The sequence below is a fragment of the Vulpes lagopus genome, chromosome 6 (assembly GCF_018345385.1).
Source record: "Vulpes lagopus strain Blue_001 chromosome 6, ASM1834538v1, whole genome shotgun sequence".
NCBI classification, from domain to species: Eukaryota; Metazoa; Chordata; class Mammalia; order Carnivora; family Canidae; genus Vulpes; species Vulpes lagopus.
Window position 1 is genome coordinate 10,664,063 of NC_054829.1, and position 21,027 is coordinate 10,685,089.

A 21,027-nucleotide genomic window follows, 5' to 3' on the forward strand; every position below is an offset into this window, starting at 1 on the left:
CAACTCTGACCCTGTTCATTGTTTTAAGATATCCATAGATCTCCAAACATCATCAAGTGAAACCCCTATCTTTGAGACCCTTTACACTAGGGTCCCAACCTACTTCTCCAGCTTCATTTTCCATTACTCACCTAAAACCATATCACGCAGCAAAAACAAAACCTTGGTATCACCTAAGTATGCCCTACTCACTTCTAATTCCTTCATTCTAACTCTGCCATCTTTACTCTTAACATTCCCACTTTCCACAAAATGCCCTGCCCATCTCAAATCTCTACCTGTTAAAATTTTATCATTCTCTCAATGCCCATTCAAATCCTATCTGCTCCTGAGCCTTTTTCTAATCATCCAGACCTCTCCTACCTCTGAACTATACAAAACAGTCATCCATCACACATCTTTCAGATTGACAGTGACTCACATATACACAGGGTGACCATATATCTTAGTTTATCCAAGATCTTGGTCTACATTATACTAATTGTTTGAGGTCATTATGAAGATCATCCCTCCTTCACTCTCAAAAGTAGACCAATGGGAAGAATAAATTATGTGGTCACCTTTTGTATAAATAACATTCACCTCCTTCCAAGTTAGATTGCAAATTCCCAAAGTACATAGAATAATAACATATATAGCAAGCCCCCAATATTTGTTGGATGAATGAATGAATGAATGAATGAATAAAATGAGTAAAGACATAGAGAGCCTCAAAGTGGTTTTGTCACCAAGTTAACCTAAGCCAACATTTTCTTTTTTCTTATTACCTCATTCTCTTACATTTAAACAAGGATAGTATTTTTCTGACTTACTTCCAGGAAGACCGTAACAGTTATTTTAAGGTTCTTGGAAGAAAAACTCTACATAAAGCCTGGGCAATATTTTATTATTTTTCTCAAAATGCTTCAACAATCTCTAAAGATACTTTATTAGATGACATGTAGAGAGATTTTTTGATGTCCACAAGTGTTCCATTTCAAGCAAGAAATTGAATAAGTCTTTGGTATTAATATTGTACTAGCTAAAACTAGGTAAATAGTGACTTAATGCCTTTGACATTTTTCTATGGGACACTATACTCTTAAGCTGTCCAACAACTGATTACCAAATAGTCCTTATTTTCCCTTTTATATTTCTATAGTACCCAGCAAAGAAAATTACTATTCCTCATGTTGACTTATTTCTTTTACTGAGTCTAATGTTTACGTGTAAGTCATTCCCATAAGTGATTAGGCTCTCCTGGCTGAGAAATGAGCCAAATGAGTTTGTAAATCTTGTCCTAACTTTGATTTTCACAGCTAAAGCCTAAAATTTAAACAACAGCAACAAAAAACTGTTAGGAAGACCTACCTTGCAATCAACATATGATCCTGAATGTAGGCTAAAAATTGAGGGTGGTCTTTTCTAGCAATGTATAAACACTCTCCATGTAGACAGAGAATCTTCAGGCAATTGAGCATATTAAAAAGAATGTCTGGCTCTTCAAACTTCGCCATTTCCTATGCAAAGAACCATGGGGTTACTACTGAGTTATCTAAAATAGCAATGTCACCACACCAAACACTTAAATATCTCAAAAAATATACCTGGAAAATGGTGTATATTAGCCTCAAAGTTACTGGAAGCTGTTGGTAGCAAAACTTTCTCTCAGTGTCATTCTTTATTGCTGTGAAGAAATAATTACACAAAGGTTAGCATAGCTCCTCCTTTTCCCCACCACTCATGACCTGATCAAGACCATAAAACCAAGAGGAGTGAAAATAAATATACAAATGTTAAAAGGTATTTTGTGTCATGTTTTTATTTGCTCTCCAAGGTGGCATATACCCCTTCTATGATGCCATTGCAGGAAACCTTCTATATACAGGGATCTCAGCTTCCATGTAGCTCACAATATAGTCAAACATCCTCAGCTCCCTAAAGCAACCCCAGCCTGGCCCCATGGGCAGCAAGTTCTGCTGCAACCAGGGGCCTGGCACCTGGCCAGGTATGCCTTCCTTATTGAAAGGGAGATAAGAAGGTATTAAAGAGAGGTATTAGAGTTGCATTAGCACCTAAGGAGGAATTTATCCCATGGACTCATGCCAAAGGGAGCGTCTTAAAAAAGTTAGGCATAGTTTAATCAGAACAACTACTCATGGCTTTAATCTTCTCTCTAATACCTTCGCCCCTACAGGTAGGATGGCAGTATATGGTACATGAGGCACGCTAGAGAAAAGAATTCACAAGTTAGCCATATGTAGAAGCTAGTGTAAAACATTTTTAAATCACCATTCTAAGTTTTGGCAATTTTTTGCCAAAAAAAATTACTGGAACTAGAGACAACAGGAGTCAAATTCTCTTGGCATATATACTGAACAGTTCATTGGTGAGCTTCCACTTTAATGTATTTCAAATATATGTCACCAGCCCTCAAATCTATTTTTTCTAGTGTGAGAGTTTTAAAGAGTATTTTTAGTGGAGGATATATCTGACTGTTATAAGAAACAGGCACCAGGCCACAAAATGCAGAAACAGGAAATACTCTCAAAGGAAGAAAGAATCACAGAACACATGCAGATAGAACACATTTGCTCTGACAGAGGTGCTCGAGACCACAGCCTGAAGGTCCACAGAACAGAAGCAGTATTGGGCTCAGAGTAGCAGGCAAGGCTGGTTTCAAAGGAAAATTAAGGGAGGCTTCCCTGAGGAGACAATTTATAACTGTGACCCCGTAAGATAGCAGAGCATAAAAGCAGGAAAATAGCCCGGAAGCAGTGACAGGAGCCCAAAGTAGTGTTTGAAGGAGACGAATAGAACAAACATTTAAGCAAGGAAAAGACTAATTTATAAAAAGAAATTGCTTAATTTTCACCACTGTTCATATAAAATGTTACAAATAAATCAAAGTGGCAGTTAATTGATTTGTGTGCCATCTGAGATCTGAAAAATATATTTGTATATAAAGAGTACAGGTTATTGGATCATAAGTGAAATCCTTGCTTCCTTTAGGCATTAATGCCTGATCGAAATAAGCCCTAGGCCCAGGTCTCAGAAAGTCATTAATTCTAACTAAACCAAGACACCCAGATTCTTGTCTTAATCTTGCCACTAACTAGTTGTTCAATATTTGGATTTCCAATTTCCAGATCTTCTCCCCAGATATACTCAGAATTGGGGGTGGTGGGTGGACCTCATTCATTTTATTTTTGTTTCAACTCCTCAGATGATCCTGTTGCTCCATTATAGCCTGGGCAGCATGTAAGCATAAAGCGTAAATTAGGAATGAGAAATACAAGCTACATGACCATGGGCACATTTAATCCACCTGGGATATATTTCCCTTATCTGCAAGGTGAGAAGGCTGAATTAGATCAGCAGATTTCAGTTTTTTCTATGGAATACTCTGTTTAAAAAAACTCACTCAAAACTCCAACATATGAAAGAGAACAAGTTAGAGCACTCGGAGTGAAACAGGGTGGGCAACCTGGGCTGTTCGTTATTACTTGCCCATGTCTTCCCACCACTTGCCATCCTAAAAAGGGAAGGTCCAAAGGAAACAACACAGAGCATGTACAATTCCAAGGACATGCTGAAAACCAATGAAGTCAGTCATCCCAGGTGTTCTTTCAATTTCTAGGTTTCAATGGTTCTAAAAAGAGTGATCCGAGATATTCATATCCAACTAATCATTTGTGCAATTCATGCAGAAGCAGATCTGACCAAGCATTTCACACTAATGAGACTAACATCTTAATCAGACCTTGATCTGAATGAGACACCCCCAGGGCTGTAACAGATCCCACATAATAGTCACTTAATGATGTTTGCTGTTCACGGAAGGAATGATGGAAAGCCCATGATTCCCAAACTCTAATTCTAGGGGTGGACCACCTGGTTCAGGATGGTAGAAACAGGAAGATTAAAAAAACGAGTCTTATTTACTCAAGGTCCTGTACAAATTCCCCAAGTGATTCCCCAGAAATCAAGATCCAGAAATCAAGCTTTCCCAAAGGCATATGGGGGCCATGTCTGAAACTCCCAAAACTCCTTCAGACCATGAAGAGCTAGAATAGGATTCCAAGCCAGCCTGACTGCCATTTTGTAGTCCCCAACTAGCCCACACAGAGACTGTAAGCACTGTGGAAAGAAGCCATCCTTCCTCCAACTCTGAGCGAAGCCAACCAACCTCAGGGCAAAAGTCATGCAGCTGTACACAGTTAGCCTGTCCAGAGACCTAGTCAAGCTCCTGGGACTCAGAAACTTAAGTTCCATTGGCTCTATCCCAAAACACCCTGCCTTAGCCAAATGCCCTAAGTGGCTGTCGAGAGTGCCAGCACCCTCTGCTCAGTTGTTTAGCCTTGGTTCATAGCTACTTCTCAATGAGATGATACACTGTAAGTAGGTAGGTAGGTGCTAACATGGCAGGATTCTACTGATAAGAAGCAACTGCCACTAGAAAGAAGCTCAGTGACCTCTGCTCTACAAGAAGCACATCTCGGATCTACCTGTTTATTTCACAGTCTGAGGGGAAATGGTTCATTTGCACCAGTCTCTACTAGGAATGCCAAGCCTGAACTTGCCCAAGTTGACAGTAATCTAAAAAACCAGGGTTCTAAACGTCAGAACTGTGCTATCTAGGATATGCCAGAGTCGACTTACCAGCATGTTCCATGGGCTCAGTGCAGTTGCCTGGGTTCTCCCCATGCTTGGTTGCTGGATTCTCCTCCTCCTCACCTTCAGGGCCTATAATGAAGTCTGGTCTGGAAGAAAGGAGGCTATCCTCAAGACTGTCTGTGGGCTCCTAAAACAAATATGACAAACAGCCAGGTAAGCAGCCCGTTGGGGGTGTAAAGAATGGGTTTCCTCAGATCCATAAAGGATCCATCCATCGAGGACCTGGTGTGTCCCAGCCCTGTGCTGAGCACCAAAGGCAAAGGCACCTGCCTCTGAAGGTATGTGAGCTTATTTCCACAATAAGTAAAGGGAATTTGGATCAGCTATTACTAAAACATTTTCATTACCTTGAAATAAATATGGAAATGTCTTAAAAACATGATTAAATCAGTGTAGGCCTGCTTTTCCTATGATCATGTCCCACTCACAAAGTGATTCCAATCCATGCATATTTTATTCAGCAACAGTACTTAATTAGCAAGGAATAATATGGAATTCACAGCAATGTCCATCAACAGATGAACAGACAAAATGTGTTATATACAAGCAGTGAGACATCAGTCAGCCTTAAAAAGGAAGCCTGAAACCTGCTACAGAGTGAATGAACCTTTAGGACATGGTGCTAAGTGAAATAAGCCAGTTGTAAAAAGGACAATTATTGCATGATTCCAGATATATGAAGTCTCTATGGGAGTCAGATTCAGAGGCACAGAGAGTAGAATGGAGGTGTCCAGGGGCTCAGGGGAGTGGGAAACAGGAAGATCTTGTTTAGCATTCCAGTTTTGCAAGATGAAAAAGTTCCGGAGATTAGTTGCACAACAATGTGACTATACTTGACATGATACATTTATAGACAATACATGTCAGGTATAAAATCCGCTGCAGAAATAGGTGAAATTGGGAAGATTTTTTAAGAGAGAGAAAGAGAGCACTAGTTATGGCTGCCACTTAAAATATCCATCTCCAGTTAAGCTCCTATTCCAGCTTTTTCTTTCCTTCAAGTCCCACTTTAAATATCCTCTTTTAAAATCATACTCTGAGCTAATTGAACCAGTACACATTTTTTCCAAGAACTGTTTGACAGCCAGCTCAAGAATGATGAAGTGCCAGAAGCACAGTGGCTGGGAGAGCCCTGAAGAGTATCTCTGCCAACTTCACAGTTTTTGCTAAGCCCGACCCTGTCCCTAGGTTACCCATGAGCAAGGCACTAAATCAAATAATGAACTGAGTTTCATGAAATTTGATATGGTCAAGAGTTCCCTGCTGTGTACTGACTCTTCAATAACCCATGGGTTCAGAATCATCCTCCCATGTCGCAGGGACTGGTGCTGCCTGTCTTGAACTCCAGACTCCTGCTGTCCCCTCCGCCATATCCTCACCCTCTTGTCCCCCTTCTTGTCCCAGGAAGAGAACTAAAGGGTGAAGGGGACTGACCCGCACAGTGGAGACCATGTGTTCTAAGGCACAGCTGCCTTCTATTGATGAGCATCTCTCCCATAAACCTTTGAGAGAGAACAGAATCCTTCAGCTTCACCTCCAAATATGTTATTTTCAGCACATGACAAGTGTCCAAAGCATCATGCAGGTGGGAGGTTGTTTGGATGGCTCAGTTTTTCTATACTTATACTTACTCTTCCCTGTTTCCCAGATAGTGCTAAGAAAATAAACACAAAACAGAAAGCCTGCTGGAGACAGGGCACGGGTCAGGGCATCTGCCTCCATCCTCTTCACCCTCTCATTCTCTCCCTGAAACAAGTGTGTACTGGATGCAGCCATATCATCAGCTGATTCTGCTCTTAAACCACACCCCACCGGAACCCAGGGTTACTCCCAATCCCCAAGGACACAGAGGATTCCCCCATCTCAGGAACCCCGGGGCACATTTCAGTCCTGTATTTTTCCTCTCATGATCAGCTATTCCTACCTTTTCTAAATTGCCTCCTACCTTGGTTTTGGAGTGCTTGCTCTCCTTCGGTTTTTCCTGTGTCTGGCCTCTTCTCAATTTATTTCTAGTCTTCATTTTCCCTGTTTGCCCTCTCAAGAGCTGATACTTCCTAGATGCTAGGTATGGCTCTTTCTTCATTCCACACATCCCAGCACAACATGCTGGCAGCTCCAAACTTTTACCTACTTCTAACCTTCCTTCTAAAAACCAGATCCACAGATCCACATACCTGATAGGGCATGAAGACCCCACCTGAATATCTAAAAGACATCTCAACCTGCTATGTCTGACTGTGCCTGCATCATACCCGCTCCTGGCCCAAAATCACTTTTACTACTGTAATAATCTTCTATAAATGGCAAGGTCATCAGCTCCCAACCCAGAAAACATAGGTTTGCCCTCAACTTTTCCATACCTCAACACCAGCTAAACACCAAGGGCTGCTGATTGTCTTTCCTAAAAATCCACCAGGTCTGCCCCTTCTCTTATCCTCACCACCACTGCTTTATTTCAGACTTCTTTTCCTCCCTGAGTGACCACATTAACCTAACTAGATGCCTGTCCCCAGGGTCCAAATCCCCCAAACCCTCTTTGCTCAAATTCATCAAATTATATCACCACCTCAATTAAATTCTTCAGGATTCCCTCATTCACCAAGACAAAACCCAAACTTCTGAGTCTAGCAGACTGAGCCCTTAATGAATGTGAAAATAAGACTGCATCTGTCCTGCTTGACTCAGCCTTTACTATGTTCCCATCCTGCTGTCTAGGAACACTGAAGTGCTTGCAGTTTCCTGAATATGTATCATCCCCTGCTTTCCTCTGTATCACTTAAACAGAGTTTTCTGGGTCTCAAAAGTGCTTCTCCCCTACTGTCTTCATTTCATTAATGAAACTCCTCCCAATATGAGCCCAGGAGCTCTCTCCTCCCTATCACACCTCAAAGCTGAATCTGCTCTCCCTCCTCTGCCTCCATAGCTCCCTTGTTCAGAACTCTCCCAGCTTGCTCATTACTCTAATGGTTTTTCATTTAATTAAATGTCTCCGTGATTAGACTAAGTTTCTTGATTTTGATTTGTTTTTATATCATGTAGGACTATGTTTTTTACTTAAGTTTCTAAATACCCAATGACAATGCTGAAAGACCACAGTACAGGGATGTTATTTTGCAACACACAGGACAAACGAGTTTAGTAGGCAGAAAGGTATTTAAAAACTGAAGAAACACTTTACTGCATGTATGTTATACCTCAAAAAAAGTTTTTAAGAAGTCACTTTCTACTTTTGAGGTGCCAGGTGGTTTAGTCAGTTAACATCAGCTCAGGTCATGATCTCCAGGTCATGGAATGGAGCTTTGCATAGTGCTCTACACTTAGCAGGGAGTCTACTTCTCCCTCTTCCTCTGCCCTTCCTCCCTGGCTCATGCTTACTCGCTCTCTCTCCCTCCCTCTCTCTCTCTCTCTCAAATAAAATCTTTAAAAAAATAAAAAAGAAGTCACTTTCTATTTATATTAAATATTAAGGGAAAGGAAGAAATAGAGAAGATAGTAAACACATGACCAAATAATTCAGATTCACCTACTTTTAATGGTGTGAGAGTATTTTGGTGATATGTATATGTGTCTTAAATGAAAACTGGCTAAACAGGGGATAAAGTATGGAGTAGCTAATGTGTGGTATATTATTAGTTGTTCTCTATTGAAACCACTTTCTTGGAAAGCAGAAAATGAAATGAAGTCTTTATTGGTTGTTGATAAAGTCAATGGGTTTTACAGACCAGTATTACCTAGGAATTCTCGATATCTGTATCCAATCTACTTAGTATTTGATATGTATATTTTGTAATATTCATTGTTACTGAATTTTATAATAAAAGTTATTTCAAGAATACCAGTAATGCTTTGTATTTATGAAAATTATATGACTGGATGCACCACAACCATAACTCAAGACTCAAGAATTCTGTATAATGTAGCTCCAGGGATCCCTGGGTGGCGCAGTGGTTTGGCGCCTGCCTTTGGCCCAGGGCGCGATCCTGGAGACCCAGGATCGAATCCCACGTTGGGCTCCCGGTGCATGGAGCCTGCTTCTCCCTCTGCCTGTGTCTCTGCCTCTCTCTCTATCTCTCTGTGACTATCATAAATAAATAAAAATTAAAAAAAAAAATAATGTAGCTCCAGCTCATTTCCCTTTCCAGGAGCATTAGTTGGTGGAAGAAATAGGAAAACTTTCTTTTTAACAGTCTCACATATGACCCAGCATGAAGCATAAGATGATATTGGAGGAAGACCCCATTACACCAGCTGCTATAGTCATTATCACTATCAGACATGGGACACCTCATTTCTTTGACTTCTTACCACCAGCCGGCTTTCTTCTTTAGGAGCCAGTCTCTCCAGGAGTTCACAAGCAAGCTGATAGCAGAGAATACTAGACTGACATAAGTTACACTCAATTGCTTTTTCTTCCTTCTGGCAGGTGTGGGAGCCCCCCCAGGGGGCTTGGAAGACATTGTTTATAATGGAAATAATGTCCTTTGATAAGCTGTGCTCTAAACCCATTGTGATCCCATCATCTTGCAACTCCATCTGAAAGACATCAAAATGAAGGCCAAAAAAAAAAAAAAAGGAAGAAAGAAAAGAAAAAGAAAAGAAAAGAAAGAAAGAGAAAAGAAAAGAAAAAAGAAGAAGGAATTTGGTCCTTTGTCCAATATACCATTGGCATACTAATTGAGGATAATTTTTACTAACTGACAAAAATATTAAGTTATTTAAAGATAAGGATTATAGACTATGAATATCTATTGCTTTCCACAGATTCTTTTAAAAAGAATATAAACACAAGACAAGCAATGGGAATTATTTTTAAAATCACGCAGAACATTTAAAAGAGAGCTGTTTTTTAAACTTATCACTCTGTGTGAAATTTTACACATTTTAAAAATGTTACTCTTCACCTAGCGTCCAGATCTTAGTTTCTAAATACCGTTATCCATTATCCACTAAGAGGAACCAGGGCTCCTTGGAGAAATGGCTGATTTCAAGGTTGGGGCTCGGAAAATAGAAAATGAGCCTGGAACATCTTGTCATGCCAAAAATTAAGGAAGTGTTCAAAGAATGATGAGGAATATGTCAAAAGAACACAGGAACTGACCTGAAGTGATTCCCACTGGTCAAATATGGGACCATATGAGCATCAAAATAAAAATAATCATAGTAACAGATTTTAACTCACTGAATAAAATAAGAATTCATGAGTACATGCAGGTATAAGAAGATGAGCAAATATAGAAGTGGGAGAGAAGGGAAACTGTTTCTTCAGTAGAGTGCCAGCTAATATAAAAGATAATGAATTAGAAAATTATCATTTGGTTACCATCATCATAACAACTGATCCAGGTAGGAATCAGCCCTGGATGCTAAAACTAGTAGGTGAAAGTCTAATGAGAAACAGGAAATCTCAGCCTGCAAGTTACTTATTAACTACAAAGGGGGAAACAGTGACTCTGGAGTACAGAAATCTGGTAGAAAATCACCTTAACCAAGTTATCATCACCAGAAAGGCAACATTATCATGTCATGTGCCTCTTGATATGATGTACTGAAAAGGATATAACATCATACTAGTGGCATTACTGCCAAAAAATGCTCAACCCAAATAAATTCGTAACATCAGACAAACTCAAATTGAGAGACGTTCTACAAAATAACTGGACTGTACTCTTCAGAAATGTCAAAAACATAAAAGATGAACAAAGACTTAAGAACTGCTCTGGATTAAAGAAGAGTAATGAGACAGGACAAATATTTGCAATGAGTGAGACTAGACTGTGTTCTAGATCAAAAACATTTTTTTCTTTTACTATAAAAAATATAATTATTATGTCAATTTTTAAAATGATTAACTTCTGTGGGTCAGATAATAGTATTAAAACAATATTAATTTCTTGATTTTTATTGATTTCTTGATTTTGTACTTGATTATGTAAAAGAATGTCCTTATTTTTTAGGAAATACATTCTGAAGTGTTTAAGGACAAAGGGGCATCATATTTGTAACTTATCCTTAAATATTTATTTTAAAAATTCTATAACTCATACATACATATACAGATTGAGAGAGAAATATGATAACTGTTAATATCTGGACAATCTGAGGGAGGAATATTTAGGAATCCTTTGTACTATTATTGCAACTTTTCTATAAGTCTTAATTATTTCAGAATAAAAAGTTAAGATGAAATGTTCTCCTAATCAAAGACTTTTATACTTCTCTTCTTCAATTACCTTCAAAAATCAATTTATGGAATATATTTAAATCAGCCTACAACTATAGAGTTGTATCTTGCTCTTCCCAACAACAGCATTACTCAGTTCACCAAATTTGTTTAACAGAACCAATTCTAATGATGCTAGAATGTTTCTAAAATTCATATCCATTCTCGTATGTGAACATCATTGCAGATATTCATAGAGTATTTTTCAGACTCTTTAGGGAATCCTGAAAGTAGTTTACAAAATGTCTTGAGTGATGTTGCATCATTTCAGTAAGTATGAAGATGTCCAACACATTCCCTTACTCTTCACCTCTGAACTAAAGGAAGCTCATGCTTCAGCTACCTGCTTCAGGAGAAGATCAAACATGAGGATGAAACAATTTAGATTCATTTCATCATCTTCACAATCAAAGTCAATAGTCCTTCCGCCTGGGTGTCCAAAATTCTTGAAAGGGCTACGAAATGGACTACGCATAGGACTCCGAAATGGACTCTGGAAAGGACTATGAAATGGACTCAGCATATTGTGCTGAACTCGTCGGCCAGGATCAGAGGCAACACTCACCTAGAATAAAGAACATCAATACCCATAAGTGAACTCACAGAAGCCAAAATGGCTAGATAAAATATCTGGGGACTCATGGAAGGTACTTCCAGCTGTCACACTGACTTCCTACCTTAGTCAATAGCATTAATACCTCCAAATAGTATGGATCTTCTCAAAATATAAAAATAAGAAACAAAATCACTGATGCTAGGGCACATGTCTAAAAAAAAAGGAAATAAAACCATCCGAACTTTGTGACTGTCAGGTGAGTGAAACATCAGCACCCTGAAGAATTAAAGTAGCTGTCTTCGCCATTATATTGTTCACACCATCCACATTTCCAATTAAACTAAATGATCTGCATCTACCTAAAACTATAGTCTGAAAAATAAGACCTTACAAAAATAAACTATTACAAGATCAGCTTTAGGAATGATAAGCACAAAATCTCAGTTTAATGTGACTGGTTAAAGAAGAATAGCATCTGGATATTAAATTATTAACTACCGTGGAAAAATAATATATGTCAGACCTGTTGTACTGGTCATTGTCCATTTGCCTAACCCAAAACCCTCACTGCCCACCTCTGCCCTGCCCTATGCTCAAGGATGCAAAGAACAGAGTGTCTCCCAGCCTTCTTGCTAACTGGCTTCTAAGTAGATTCAGTCAATGGGAGGTACCAGCAGAAGCTCTACAGCTGAAGGAGAGAGAGGCAGAAGTATATGTCCCACTCCTCGCTTGATTTGAGGTTACATCTTTAGCAGTCTCTTAATCTCTCTTCCAGTCAGCCCTTCCTTAAAATTTCAGCTCTCAATGGGCTCTAGAACTCTTTTCCTTGTTCTTTCAGCCCTGGGGGTATAATGGCTTCCTGCTGAGCTGTTACTGGCAGTTATGTGCCTCAACAAACTGCCTTCCCCAAACTTACTGCCTTCCCCAAAACTCTACAGGCTGAGTCTCTATGAGAGTCTCCTCATTTGAACTATCTGGGATAAATTCTGTAGCAGGATGCAGACCGACATACCTGTACTGTATATCACTCTGAAATCAGATGTTTCTCTCTTAAAGATCTCTCTAACTACCAGCAAGTGCCTGTGCACCATACTGAAGTTAAAAAAAAAAAAAAAGAGTACCCCATCAAGAATCAGAATACCTGGATATTGACAGTGTTACCTATGGCAAATCACTTCAGCCCATTGAACCTCAGATTACGTATTTGTAATATGAGGATAATGACTTCTCCAACTGCCTCACACAATTCTGTGATATTGTTCATTGTGAATACATTGCACAGTATAAGGCACCAACTAAGTCATATAACATTAAAGATTACAGAAGAAAGAAACAAAATATAAATGTTTCCCAGCTGGTTCCTATGAGGCAGATGAGGAAAGAATGATTAAAATCAAAAGAAAGCAATGGATGCAAACCATGAGCCCATGATTCTGATGTATGTATTTCCTAATTCCTAGATATCAGGTAGGAATGACAGTAGGAAAAAATGGTTTGGAGAACCTGACAAGGGAAAGTTGAGAATAGTTCCTGCCTACAATCACTTGATTGAACCTTTGAACCTTTCCAGAACTGATCCTGATCTGGGAATGTCAGCACATCAACAGAAGTTCTATCAGGTGCTCCACAGAAAAATTATTAAAAATTCCCAATAGTTTTTCTACACTTTGGACTAGACTATGTTGACTTTTTTCATTCACAAAGCACAAATAGGTCCCAAAATATGGGCTCACTTAGTCCATAGTGAAACATCACTCACAGTCACCATCAGATGATCACATCTCAAAACATCCTAACTTCTGGTCCCCAAAGTGAAGCACTCATCTGCCTAGCAGCTGGCAAAGAATTCTTATTCACCAGGAGACCAAATAATATCTCAAAGCTACTCTTTTTGCTTTCATCAAGGGTAAGAGATAGCTAATAGTTATGTGCAGGAGAAAAAATTCAATAATTTATTGACCACATAGTATACAAAACATATCTTAGATCAATGTTTTCTATGATTTAATGTGTTTAAAATATTAACAGAGTGAGATGGGATGAAAATGTATTTTCAGAGAAGTTTACTATGGTGTTACTTTTAGAACTGGTAGAATTGACAAAATCTTAACAAGACAAAAACAGTTGTAGCAATAATTACCCTTCGAGCTGCAAGGTTCCCTGCCAGTTCACTGACTCTTGATTTTCTTTGATTTGCCAGTTCTTTAACAGAATTAACTCCATCAGAAAACATACTTATCAATAGTTGAAGTGGAACCATGATGTCTAACTCCGATAACACCTGGGGAAAAAAAGGCATATATCCCCCCCTCTAAATACAAACTTTAAAACTCAAAACAAACAAAACCAAAAAAACCCCACCAACCCTGCATTTAACATTTTCCCCAAAGTGAATGATTAAACATAAGGATGCTTAACCTTATGCATATTCTATCAGCCACCCTCAATTTTTCATACTAAAAGATAAAGTAATTATTGAACCTACCATCTTTCCCGCTCCCCACATCCCATAAATCACCATGCGATTCCTACTAAAACTTCTAAGTATCTCCTCCGTTCCATAGAATAGTGCCTTAGTTCAACACCTTCCTTTTGGAATAGTGTAACCTGCATGCAATCCTCTTCTAGTCCATCCTCCCCTCTGATCTGACTGCCCTGGCTGATTTTGCTGATACAAGTTCAGGTATCCTGCCAAAATCAAGTTACTCTCTATCTGTAATGAATTTTTAGAAATAGATGCGCCTTCCTTCAGACAGAATTAATCCATCTCTCTTCTCTGCTTCCTTAGAACTCTGTAAATACATTTAGTAGAGCAATTGTCGCTTTTCATTATAGTTGATTGTTTGATACTATCTCTCCCACTGTGAGCTCCTTGAAAAAAGGAAGTATGAAGAAAGGACTATTTCTTATCCCATTTTCATCCCACTGCCAATTACGGTGCCTCCACAGAGGAACTCTATAAATGTCTCCACATTAAATGAATCAATTCCTATCACTATACTGTTTGCTCTATTCCCCAAATAGTTAGACCAGTGGTTTAAAACCTTGTTCAACTGCAGCACCATGTCTTCAAACCATCACTATGGGAAAGTCCTGTCCATAAAACATGTAGCTGGCATTGCTCTAGCCATGGTGAGGACAGAGGTTTACAGCCCTGTCTGCTCACCCCTACATAACTCAGCCTAAAGGGTGTGTAACTGAGTAACAACACCTAGCCATCTGTAGAAGGACTGGCTTTTCTAAAATGAGAAATTGTCTTACTGAGTTCTACCCAGGTATGCAAAGTATCCAAAAGATGATACTTTTAAAAACGGCCCCTTTACTCTTTGTCAGTTGAAAAAAAAAAAAAAAACTGTTTCTCAGTTTAGAACCCAGAAAGGCATCTTCACAATTTGAAAAGCTTTTGGTATCACATCCCTCTGTGGTTCAGCAATGTAACGATGCTCACAGTTCATCTAAACATTGACTCTATCCTCCTTTTTGGAAACTGACCAAACTTTTCATCAAGCATTCGACTCAATTTAATAAATGTTTAGGTACATTAAATAAATACAAGGCATGTGTCAGATGCTGAGAGGAAAAGATGAAGGAAGGCATGAATTCAAACATGAAAAAGGCCTGCCTGGTCCCTGCACTCCAGGCATTTGTAATCAGAAGAGACAAAAATGAACTAAATATTGACAGAATAACATCTGCACAAAGAGCTTGTATGAATACTGGGAGGAAGGAATAATGAATTCTGAAGGGAAAATGGGGGTGTGAAGCAATAATAAGTTTCATAGATGAGATAATTTTTGAGTTGGGCTTTAAGAATAAACTGGAGGGATGCCTGGGTGGCTCAGCAGTTGAGCGTCTGCCTTTGGCTCAGGGTGTGATCCTGGTCTCGGGATCGAGTCCCACATCGGGCTCCCTGGAAGGAGCCTGTTTTTCCCTCTACCTGTGTCTCTGCCCCTCTCTGTGTATCTCTCATGAATAAATAAATAAAATCTTAAAAAAAAAAAACAACCTTTAAAAAAAAAAAGAATAAACTGGATTACAAATGCAGACCAGAGAGAAAGGTATTTATTCCAGGCTGAGGGAACAGCAGGAGCTACTCCCTATATCAATAGCTCTCAACCTTTCCATGTAAAGGACCTATTTAATATGAAAAGATTTATCAGAATCCAACAAGATGGCTACTATACTTTTAGAATCTTTTCATGGAAAAATACAAAAGGATCAAAGCTATTACGAATTCAGAAATAGTACTGCATAAATCTGTGTTTTTATTAAACATAACTATAGGCACATATATTTGAAACATGGTTATTCATCTGTGCAATGAATTATTAGCCTATAGACAGGCCTCAGCAAACATGGAATTTATGGACTCTTTGCAATAACTTCCCGCTCCTCTCCCCAGGGATCTCAAGTTCCCAGGCTAAGAACTATTGCCCCAAATGATTAAAAGTGTCATTTACTTACATGAAGCCACAGTAAAGCTTGCTCCTGCACAGAGGAAGGGTATCCTGTGAACCGACAACTAATAAAGCCAAACATTTCTTCCAATGAAAAAGGTAGAGGACAGAGCTCAATGTCAAACATTTTGCTAGAAAGCAGAGCAACAGAAGTAAATGACCAATGGGCATGTATCAGAGTCTACTGTTGCATTTTTAACTATATCTTATTTGGGGGAGCCAAACATTTTCAATTGGTCTGTGTTCTGAATGTTATCATCATGTTTCATTTTACTATAATAGTTTATATCATTAGGATAGATATGAAGACTTCATACTGTTGTTAATAACATTAGCTTTCATATTCATTCTAGGCTCAACAGAAGGAACTACATTTCTAAGGAATTAGAGTTGCTCCCCAGCATCTAAGAACATTTTCCCTTTGCACGTTCCCCACTTTATCCAAATCATAATTATATTTGAAAATAAGCAAATAACATGGTGTATGTATTATTCCACAAGAACAAAACCTTTTTTGAACAATTACAAGTCAGCACAATTTATAGCAACTACTTCATTTTGCACCTTCAAATTTCTCTACAGGGTTGTTAAAAATAAATAAGATTATATAAAATGCTTAACAGCGCCTGGCACACATTACATGCTTAACAAACATACAAATGTCAGACATCATTATAATTACGGTGACTTCATTAAACTACTTACCCACCTTAATACTTCCCTGAATTCTTTTAACTGGTTATCTGGGACTTCTGTTCTGATGGCTTCCAGCCACTCGGGCATAATACACTCCCACACAGATTGAGTGATCACATTGTAGGGTATCAGGCAGAGGATTCGGTTGAGACCTTCCTTCAACTGAGTCACTGTGCTGCAGGATTTATCCCAGTATCCACCAACCTTTCCACAGCCACAGGGGAAAAGAGCAAAATGCACCAGTTAAGATTACACTCTAAGGACTTCCTAAAGGAAATGGGTACAAAGAAAGCCTACAATCCATTACACCTGAATCCTGGGCCAAGTAGCTGCAGAGTAAGATTTGTTTTTTTGTTTTGTTTTGTTTTGTTTTTAAATTTTTATTTATTTATGATAGTCACACAGAGAGAGAGAGAGAGGCAGAGACACAGGCAGAGGGAGAAGCAGGCTCCATGCACCAGGAGCCCGACGTGGGATTCGATCCTGGGTCTCCAGGATCGCGCCCTGGGCCAAAGGCAGGCGCTAAACTGCTGCACCACCCAGGGATCCCCAGAGTAAGATTTGTAAGAGCCTGTAAACCACCAGGATCCATTAGTTACAAAAAAGAGACCATAATTACAAATATATTGAATTTGAACTATTCTACTGCAGCCTTTCCAGATCACACATGAATTAAAATTCCAAAGATTTATTCCTAACAGGATAAGCGTACTATTGGAGAATTATTATTTCTAAAGCTTGACAAACCCCTTACAAATATATTCAGTTATACCTGTGTTTCAGAGGAATATAGATTTCTACTACTGTACACTTTGCATTGAATATTTTTTATTAGGAAAAATACAGTGGCAGAGAGCACTGTTTCCCTATGCTGCACATTGTACCACAATTTTTTCCTTAAAAATGCTCTAAGGAGGTCAAATTTATGAACAAAAAAGACAGGGGGGATCCCTGGGTGGCACAGCGGCTTGGCGCCTGCCTTTGGCTCAGGGCGCGATCCTGGAGACCCGGGATCGAATCCCACATCGGGCTCCCGGTGCATGGAGCCTGCTTCTCCCTCTGCCTGTGTCTCTGCCTCTCTCTCTCTCTGTGACTATCATAAAAAAATTAAAAAAAATAAAAAGACAAATTTTTATTAATTAAGGTAGTATATTAACTGTCTAGTGCAGAAAAAGTTGAATCACAAATTTGGGTTCTGTTTATAATTCCAATTTTAGATTCCAATATTCTTATTAAACATATCAAAGTAACAAAGGCTCCTCTTTTCCTGAATCTTTACCATGTAACACAAAATTTGTGGGAAACTACCTTATTTTAAATAAGTCCAATTTTAAATGTTTAATTATTAGACCTAGAATTCTAGGGTATTCAAAACAATTAAATCAATTCCATTTAAAGCTCAAATATCTACTTGGTATCATATTGTCCAAAATCCTAGATGACTGGCTGGAGGGCAGCCCGGGTGGCTCAGCGGTTTAGCGCCACCTTCAGCCCAGGGTGTGATCCTGGAGATCCTGGATCCAGTCCCACGTTGGGCTCCCTACATGGAGCCTGCTTCTCCCTCTGCCTGTGTCTCTGCGTCTTTCTCTCTCTCTCTCTCTCTCTCTCTGATGAATAAATAAATAAAATCTTAAAAAAAAAAAAAAGATGACTGGCTGAATATTTTCAGGAAGTAACTACATTTCTGGGATTGTCACTGTTGTCATTAGTTCCATAGACTCAGAAGAGCACTGATAATATTGACAGGGTGCTAAGTATCCTTGCTGAGGTTCCATATAATTATTGATGACCATGTAATTTATGGTTGAGGCACATAAAGGCCTACTGGTTTTGAGTCATATTTTGGAACAAGTATATCCTTGGTGCTCCTAGACTATCAATAGCCAGACAATGGATTCTTTGATTTGGAAAAGTTGTTAAGATTTAAAAGGATTTTTAGAAAGTTCTCCCCCTAAACAAATGTTCCATTACCAATATGCGGGGTTCAAATTGACAAGACAATTTGATAGACACAAAAAAGATCATAGCCAGCATAAAAGACTCCCGCACCAGAATTCTAGAAGGGAAATCAGATTTAAAACAAAAATTAAAATCTGCCCCCACAGTGAACTCCCCTCTGCCACCTCCTCCTCTGAATGACCCAGGTGGAGGCCCATTTCAGAACCTGATAGGAGCTATTATAGAAGCCTTCCCTCCAAAATTTAATTGGGCTAAAGTGGATGATGTACTCAGAGGGAATGAAAACATCAAGCCTTTGTCAAACAATTTATAAAAACATTACAAAGGTCCACTACTCTAAATCTACACACCTTAGAACATAGGAATCTTCTGTTTTCCCCCTTAGCTGGAAATCTTCTCTCATTGATATTAAGAATTCAAACAAATGCAGTTGAGCAGGCAGGCCAGCTCCTTAATTAATGTTATTATCAAGACTGTCATCTCATGCTTTGAAGAATTAAAACTAACTGTCCTTGCCTTACTAATTGGATCTTTGTGAAAACATAATTGTGGTTCTAGAAGTATACCAAAGCCCACCCATGCTTCTTACCAATCCCAAAACCTCCCCTATCATCTCAAGATGCCTGAAGATACTATAAAAAAATCAGGACATTGGAAAAGAGGCTTCCTGCACTAAAGAAACACTTCAGTAGCAACCAGCAACCATCTCAGGCCTCTGCTTCCTCAGGCCCACTCCTCTGAGCCCTCCTCTCCACTCAGGCCTCCACCTGGACCTGCCCAACACTTCAGACTCTGCACAGACAATACTGTTCACCTCCCACACCCCTCCTGCCTTGAAATGCCTGCTCATAAAAGCTCCAAGTTACCTGGAGAATTTATTATTTGTTCCAATCAAAACCTAATAGACAAATACAACCCCCAAACCCTCTAGGACCAGTGACTTCAAAAGTTTGCATTCTTTCCTTCCCTCTTTGAGATGTAAATCTCCTACCACCCAGACTATCCTCTCCTGGACCTGAGAACCCATCCCTCTGAAATGCAAACATTCAAGGAAATAACTCTGGCTCTTAGTCCCGAGAGTGCCTTACTTTTATTGTCCTAAAACAGGAGACATTTATTCCTCCTCCTGAGAAGCTCCAATTAACACCTCCCTTAGCAAACCTCCAAAGCCTTTGTCCTTAGTATATCCCAGCTGTCAAAATTTAACTCCCTAGCTAACTGAAATAAGTAACTGCCTGAGGGTGAACCACAGCCTTCACGAGATTACATATCAGAGCCAATAAAAAGATCTTTAAGGTCTCCCTCATGTGTACTAATAAAAAGCTTTAACCTTTACACTTAACAGGTTAACCACCTGTTCTGTTAGAGACACAATTTGAATACAAGTGAGGGTGAAAAGCGAATATGAAAACCAACTCTAATATAAACTATTACTATGTATTAATAGTAATACTATGTACAATAGTAATACTATGTAATTACTATTACTAATTATATTATGTTATATTTATATTATGTTATTATTATATTATTATTACTAATAATAGTAATTACTATGTATTGTATTACTATGACAGTCTCCTACTATGACAGTCTCCAATGTTACGTCTCCAGAACCTCCTCAACTCATAACTGCATTACGGCCCTATAGGCCCACTGTAAGTCAAAAAATGCACTTAATAGGGGATCCCTGGGTGGCTCAGCGGTTTGGCACCTGTCTTTGGTCCAGGGCGTGATCCTGGGGTCCCAGTATTGGGTCCTGTGTCAGGCTCCCAGCCGTGGAGCCTGCTTCTCCCTCTGCCTGTGTCTCTGCCTCCCCCCACCATGTCTATCATGAATAAATAGATAAAATCTTTAAAAAAAAAAAAAAAAAGAAAATGCACTTAATACATCTAACCCACCGAATACCACAGCTTAGCCCAGCCCACCTTACATGTGCTCGCAGGACACACACTGGCCTACGGTTGGGCAAAATTCATCTAACACAAAGTCTGTTTTATAATAAAATGCTAAATAACTCATGTAAGCCAATGAATAGTGTACTACAAGTGAAAACAGCATGGTTGTATGGGTGTGAAATTGTTGTCAGTATAGAGGATGTTTACCCTGAGGCTCACTGCCCCCTACCCATCATCAAAAGCAAGAGGATCTACTACATATCATTAGCCCGGAAAAGATCAAAATTCAAATTCTAAAGTATAGTTTCTACTGAATGTGTATCACTTTGCACCATCTTAAAGTAAAAAAATCATAAGTGAAACCATCCTTAAGTTGGGGACCTATATGTTTTGTGGAGGCCGAGAAAAATTAAGGCCATTCCACCTCAAGTTTAGCATTAGCACAAGTACAGCCCCTGGGAATAAGAGCTGAACTTTACAGGAAAAACTGCAGAATGTCCTAGGCAGGGAATCCCATATCGGAAAGACAATAAAGCTCAGAATGCCCTCGGCAGAGAATCCCGTATCAGATCTTAAGAAACTCCC

The 21,027-nt window shown here is 39.1% G+C and overlaps 1 protein-coding gene across 1 annotated transcript in view; it reads right to left on the reverse strand.

The window, feature by feature from the left end:
- Positions 1-21,027, reverse strand: part of UNC79 (unc-79 homolog, NALCN channel complex subunit) — a 235,537-nt gene that overhangs the window by 100,218 nt on the left and 114,292 nt on the right. The window contains exons 15-22 of the mRNA XM_041757925.1: positions 16,599-16,789; positions 15,897-16,020; positions 13,573-13,713; positions 11,220-11,441; positions 8,962-9,189; positions 4,642-4,783; positions 1,587-1,666; positions 1,351-1,499 (exon numbers count right to left, since the gene is read on the reverse strand). Of these exons, the coding sequence (XP_041613859.1) occupies positions 1,351-1,499; positions 1,587-1,666; positions 4,642-4,783; positions 8,962-9,189; positions 11,220-11,441; positions 13,573-13,713; positions 15,897-16,020; positions 16,599-16,789 (1,277 nt within the window). The remainder of the gene's footprint in view (positions 1-1,350; positions 1,500-1,586; positions 1,667-4,641; positions 4,784-8,961; positions 9,190-11,219; positions 11,442-13,572; positions 13,714-15,896; positions 16,021-16,598; positions 16,790-21,027) is intronic.